Below are 6,352 nucleotides of genomic sequence, written 5' to 3'. Positions count from 1 at the left end.
GAGACACAGCAGCAGTCATTCACACTCTCACCCCATTGCTCTCTTTTCTAGATAATTGACCTAAATTACCCCATTTTTATTCATATATGTATAGCATGTTATTATGCCTAAGCAGTGTTAACAACCAGAGATGGCTGAAGTGTTGGAATATTGTTGGCCTGTATGTTAACTAGCATAGTGCTAGTTATTGTTATTTTTGAGGAGGACCATGCAGAATCTATCTAAAGCAATTATTAATGTTTCTTTTGATTGCTGCATTCAGTGACAAATGAAAATATTAGAGAAGCCACCAAAAAAGATTTTAGTTTTCAAATTACTGGTTAATCTTTATGATAATAATCATATAAAATCTACAGGGCATCCAATGCTTGATGCCATCATATTTTTTGGTCCCTGCATTTATCAGGTTACACTGTGAGGGATTGCTGAAGAGTCAATGAGTCGATGCAATCAACTGGTTTTCCTTAGATAGACACAGACAGGTATCAGGTATTGCAGGCTAACAAAGAACCCAACGACCCCCATTCCCAAGGGGCGGACCCTTTCCTCGGGTTCAATTTGCTAATTTTCTAAGTTAAAACAAGGCTTTTTGAATTGAGAAAGCTTCCTGGATGGGAGGTGAAACATCTTCATACTTGGAAACAGAGTCCAGTGGGTTTTTTTTTTTTTTTCTTTTACTTTTTTGGAATTTCCTTAGATAGAAAACTTTGAATCAATTTGACTGGATGAGCTGGTTGAATTGTAAAGTGCCTTGAGATGACATGTGTTGTGAATTGGTGCTATGTAAATAAACTGGACTGATATAGCTGATTGTCATCCGTTTAGAGGTTGATATTTCATGGTAATGTAGCCCTTAGGTAGAACATATAAGGAAAACAGAACAAGGCCTGGTGATAAACCTAGAGGAACGTCTCAATCCACTCCTAAAAGATGAGGATATGTTTTTAACATCTACAAAACAGAATCTCTAAGAAGACTGTGGCTATAATGAGTGCGAGTCAAACCAGTGTATGACGTCAGGTGCAGAACAAATCTTCTGTGATGTGCCTTTAATGCAAACAACCCAAATATCTGTAGATGCTGAAACGAGTTCTGGGAGAAAGTGATGAGTCCAGTGAAACGAGGGAGGAGGACAGGCAGTCCGGCTGCAGTGACGGCATCATGGAGGGTCAGAGGACTTTAAGACAATGCATAGGTTAGAGTTTTATCCATATGATATTCTCCACACAGAATAATCTCACCTACAGTCTTGTTATGTGTTAAACTTTACATTTAATGCCCACAGGCTCACCTGATCCGCAATCCACTGAGCAAACATGCTCTGCGTCACCTTCTCCTCCTCGCGATCCTAGCTCCTTACACGGACAGCTAGAGGAAGCCATTGCAGAGGCTTTGAGCCTGGATGACGGGAGACAGACTAACCTCCAAGTTACTGACCCTTTAAAACAGGGAGAGTCACACCTCAGGCCGCCTCGGAGAAATTACAACCAGGTTTGGTTCCTTCAAATAAAAGTTTTTGCTTGATTATTTGTTTCTAATGTCTTTTATGACTGAGAACCAACGGTTTAAAACATTTGCTTTACATGAAGCAATGTGTGCCTGACTTCTTAAGTGTTATACCTAAAACTCTGCATTTTTCAGCATCTGGAGAATGAAGCTTATGAAGAGGAGCTGAGGGGATATGAAGAGAGAGAGCGGACAAAACTACACAAAGCCCGCCTCAATGCTCAGAAGGCTGTAAGTTATAAACATACTGTATTAGTATTAAAGTGGCCAAGAATAAGCATTCAAGATATGCTTTAAAAATGTGTAAATGCTTTATAATTCTGCTACTAAACTGTTACATGAAATATATGAGCGGAAATATTTTCTAAATGTTATAAAGCTATGCACCATTTTCTTGCTGTGAGAGACCGCCCAGTATTTATTGATGAGATCAACATGATTGAAATGTTTCAACACAAGCCAGCTTAAAGCATGGAGGTGTGTTCTGTCTGCAGGAGCAAGAGTACAGGGAGGCCATCCTACGAGATGTTTCCCCGTCATCCAGACCGTCTCCCAGCAAAACAAAGACGCAACGTAAAAAAACACGAACAGCACAACCAGTCGCACAAAAAGGCCTCGGCGGCCCCAAGAAAGCTCCATCATGTAAGTAAAAACCTTTACAGTAGCAGCCATTTAAAATGGCCCTTCCCAGTCAAACGCCAGCAGAACGGCCGCCCACTTCCAGCCACTGCAGTGACCCCCTCTAGAAGTGACTCCACCCTTTAACTGAATTACAGGGTCGGACCAGGACATAACGCTTCTCTTTAGATCATAATGTCCACAAATCATGACAGAAAGAATATTTTAGTACAAAGATTGATGTTTAAGAGGAATTGTAGGGGACCAGCTAAGGACCCATCAAGGAAAGTGGGGAAAATGTAATGGCTACTACTGTACAGTAAATGGCTAACTGAAGCTCCAGACTGACTGCAAATAACAGATATAAATTATTAGACAGGAACGAGAAAACAAGGTTCCTGTGTTTCTTTTTATTTTGTAAATAAAACTGTTGCTTATAGACCTAACTATTATCCCTAGATGTTTTCTTAGATCTGCATTCCCCTTCTAAACCTGTTTATCTATTGGTGTTTCATGGCCCTCTGGTCTGGGCCCGGTTCCCTTTAATATATTTATTAATAAAATAACCTTTTTGTTTGGAAAATGTGATATTCTAACAGATGCAGGTTATAGCCTGTTTTCCAGTTGTTATGACAGAGAGTCTAGACAAAAACCTCTAGACATAAAACAAGTTATTTTGCCTTCATTGTGATATTTTAAATAAATACCGGTTCATTTAGTTGGAATTGTCATAGAATGGTTTGCCTCAATAACAGAAAACCTTTAAGCTTTTGCTTCCACAAAGCAGAAAAGTGATAATGGTTGCGGTTTTTATATAAAAGATTCAAGATTTCTTTGTCACCCAGCCTGGAGTGGCACTCCAGTAGAGCGAAATTTCAGTTTCGGTACAGCCCATCCAAGGAAATACAAAACACACAGACAATATACAGACATGGGGGAGACGGGAGGTCCGGGGCGTCGCTGCTGTTAAAAGGTGCTGCCCCTTTATAATAGGAAAAACAAAAAGAAAGGGATAACAATAGGCAAGGGAATAGAAAAAAGTCATATATCATACTTAAATCCTTAGCAGGATACAGTTTGAGTTTGCAAAAAAACTTAAATCACATAGCAAAAGCAACACAGATAAGGTGACATGTTGCAGGAACATCGAGGAGGATGAGAGGTGCGTATATCATATCTGAGCAGAGTGTGTGCACAATAAGTGGCCTATAAGTTGCACAATTCTCAGTCCAGTCAAGCATCTCTGTGACAAACAGGTGATCAACCGATGCTTCATTTCCAGCTAACAGGACTTAATAGTTCTGTGTAATGGCTTCTATTTCCAATATCTAAGATCCCCCCCAAGCATAATCTAAAAGCAGTGAATATTAGGATGCAGCCGCTGGTTTGATTTTGGCAAACATGATGATATTTTCTCTCCATCTCCCTCTAACCAGTGAGAATAAAAGAGAATGAACTTCTCCCTTTGCTGCGGGAGGAACTGCCTCACCTTCAAGTCTCTCCTCATGCTTTGGGCCGAATGTGGGAGCAGCAAATGCAGCAGGTGGACAGACTCCGTGCTTCATCCTCCTCGCACAGTCCACATCACTACAAACTCTCCAAGCAGGTGAGAAGAGTTGAAGAATCCTAAAATAACCACAGCGCGATGTACGCTTTGTTTAACAAAACATATATGATAGGTTTTTAGTTCAAATGCATGAGAATTAGTTTCCCTTGCACATTTTCCCTCACTTTTTGAGATTTTGCACACTGCCGTATCTATTAAAACATGATGTTATTGCATGAGTTGGGCATGGACTAATTCCTGGGTTTGACATCAGATGCAGTTATTATTCCCACACAAACTTTCATGTAAACATCTCAGACTTTGGTTTGCAGAGTTCTTCCTCCTTTATGTTCAATTTAAAATAATTAAGCGCAACTTACTAAGAGGAGAAGCGGAAGAAGGAAAATAGAAGAAAAGGGAATAAAGTTGGGAAATGGTCAAATCCAAAACTTTTGAAGGAACTATTTTGCATAGTTTAGTTTGCAAAATATCAGACATTCTTCCTCTGCTTGGTCAGAGCTAACATCTGTGATCTTTGTAACATAAACTCCTCCTTGTCTTTAAGTTGGAGGAAGCTCAGAGGAAACATGACCTGCTGGTGGATCTCGTGCATAAAGACCAGGACCACAGCAGACGTCTGGTGAGCATCAGCAGACCCATACGATTAGCAGACGTGTAAAAATACATGAACTAGTTTTTCGCCCACCAGCTGCACTCTCACACGTGGGGATTTTTAAATGAGTCAATGTTGATGTTTCAGCGGGATTTCAAAGAGCGGATCCAGCAGCAGAAGTCTGTGCAGAACAGACTGAGGGAGCAGAGGCAGCAGGTCGCCCGAGCTAAGAAATACCACAACGACTACCATGTTCAGCACCGCGCCCGCCTCATGAGGGCTCGCACTAAGGAGGAGAAGGTGGGCAGTATCATCATGCTAACAACATGTTAGAATATATAACTGTTCCTGTCTAGGCTGTTTAATTCTTCCAAATTATCCACTTTTTATTTATTTTCTAAGATTATAGTTTAAGAAAAAAAGCAACAAAGAAAATTAGAGCTTAACTTTGAAGTTTTCTGTTGACTTTTTCTTTTTACTCTGAATATTTGTTTTACCTGTAAAAATGAGACAGATGTGGATCTATCTGTGTGCAGATGTTTCGGCAGCTGTTTGAAGAAGGTCTGCAGTTACAGAAGCTCAGAGTGAGGGAGCAGAGAGCCTACGCCAAGGAGCAGCGACTGGAGCATCAGAGACGACACCAGGATCAGATCGAGTCCTTGGAGAACTACTACAAGGATCAGGTAAGATACAAACCTTCCACAAAAAAAAAAAAAGCTATCAGGGAAATAAATTGGCTCATTTCCGCAGTAATGAGATGCATTTTATTCCCCCTCAGTTTTCACTACTTGCTGAAAAACTTGCAGAGGAGCGGCAGGAGATCCAGGCTCGGAAAAAAGCTCAAGAAAAGGTAAATGCTTCCCAATAAACATTCAAAATTCTTAATGCATCGCTGCTTTACTACATTTCCTCTGCATTAAAGCTTCATATACAGCCCATCTATTCTTCCAGCAACAGATATTTGATCCGGCTGCTCCGTACCAGGTTTTTCTGACAGTCTTCCAACATGTGACCCTAGAAATAGCTCTCCATTTGTTCTCCAAGTCTCTCAAATCAGTTTTCTTAGATTCTGGCTAGTGTTTACGTTTTTCCTCTGTAAACATGATTCAATGTTAATTTGACCCCCAGAATACTCCAGTGGGCGATCCAGTTAGTCATGCTCTGACAAAACCTATAGAAAAAAGCGTGTTACCAGGGTTAAGAAACTCAGACTTTTATCTGACTGGCAGGTTGTAAAGAACCAGGTAGATCTGATGTGAAGGAGTCTTCTGCCCTCATTGGGATCATCGTCACAGCAGTGATTAAAAGTCCCAGGTTCTTATCAACCAAATGAAAGTTCCAGGAGAGTTTAGTTTCATCAGGGTCTGACTGGGGCAACCTGGATGGATCCAAGGTGTTTTCTAGATCTAAATAAGTGTGAAAAAAAAATAGAAAAATGAAATTGTACTTTTAGTAAATGTTCCACTGACTAAATGATTTAGCTGCCATTCTCTGTTCCTCTATCCTTCAACTTACCTTCCTCCCATCCTTCCAGGCTTTGTTTTTTTGCATGTCCAGCAGGGGGCACTTTTGCCCTCCACAACCAATTTGGTTTATTATTTAAACTTGAGCATAAACAGATAAACCAATAAAATCTTATTTAAGCCGGGCATACACTGTAGGATTTTTTTGCCCTTTTCGGGCCGATTTTCCAGTCATGTGATAGTTTTTCTATCAGGCAGAGTTTCAGCCTGATCGCACGTCGTGTAGAGTACAGGAGGTAACGAGGTGAGATCTGCCTCTCACAACCACCTCCTGATCAGGGAGCATAAGGTCAGGAGAACTTTTAAACCCTGCGGTTTTGTTGTACTGTTTGAGCTGTAGCTGCCTGCACCGAGTGAAAATATTTCACAGTGTATGCTAGTGGTGGGTATTGGCAAAGAAGTCATGATTCGATTCGAATCACGATTCACATGCCACGATGCGATTCTATGACGATGCATCATGATACTTGAAATATTGCGATGCATTGCGATATTTTCACCGAACACTAAGAAAATTATACAGCCATTACCAGTGGCTGACTGGTT

The 6,352-nt window shown here is 40.7% G+C and overlaps 1 protein-coding gene across 1 annotated transcript in view; it reads left to right on the top strand.

Moving 5' to 3' along the window:
* Nucleotides 1-6,352, top strand: part of cep95 (centrosomal protein 95kDa) — an 18,768-nt gene that overhangs the window by 10,757 nt on the left and 1,659 nt on the right. Inside the window, exons 8-16 of the mRNA XM_015400194.1 lie at nucleotides 1,078-1,168; nucleotides 1,286-1,491; nucleotides 1,642-1,737; nucleotides 2,001-2,148; nucleotides 3,561-3,730; nucleotides 4,236-4,310; nucleotides 4,431-4,583; nucleotides 4,820-4,966; nucleotides 5,062-5,133. Of these exons, the coding sequence (XP_015255680.1) occupies nucleotides 1,078-1,168; nucleotides 1,286-1,491; nucleotides 1,642-1,737; nucleotides 2,001-2,148; nucleotides 3,561-3,730; nucleotides 4,236-4,310; nucleotides 4,431-4,583; nucleotides 4,820-4,966; nucleotides 5,062-5,133 (1,158 nt within the window). The remainder of the gene's footprint in view (nucleotides 1-1,077; nucleotides 1,169-1,285; nucleotides 1,492-1,641; nucleotides 1,738-2,000; nucleotides 2,149-3,560; nucleotides 3,731-4,235; nucleotides 4,311-4,430; nucleotides 4,584-4,819; nucleotides 4,967-5,061; nucleotides 5,134-6,352) is intronic.

Source organism: Cyprinodon variegatus, unplaced genomic scaffold (assembly GCF_000732505.1).
Source record: "Cyprinodon variegatus isolate N-32 unplaced genomic scaffold, C_variegatus-1.0 Scaffold1081, whole genome shotgun sequence".
In the NCBI taxonomy this organism is placed as follows: domain Eukaryota; kingdom Metazoa; phylum Chordata; class Actinopteri; order Cyprinodontiformes; family Cyprinodontidae; genus Cyprinodon; species Cyprinodon variegatus.
This window is presented reverse-complemented; position numbering and strand designations above follow the sequence as displayed.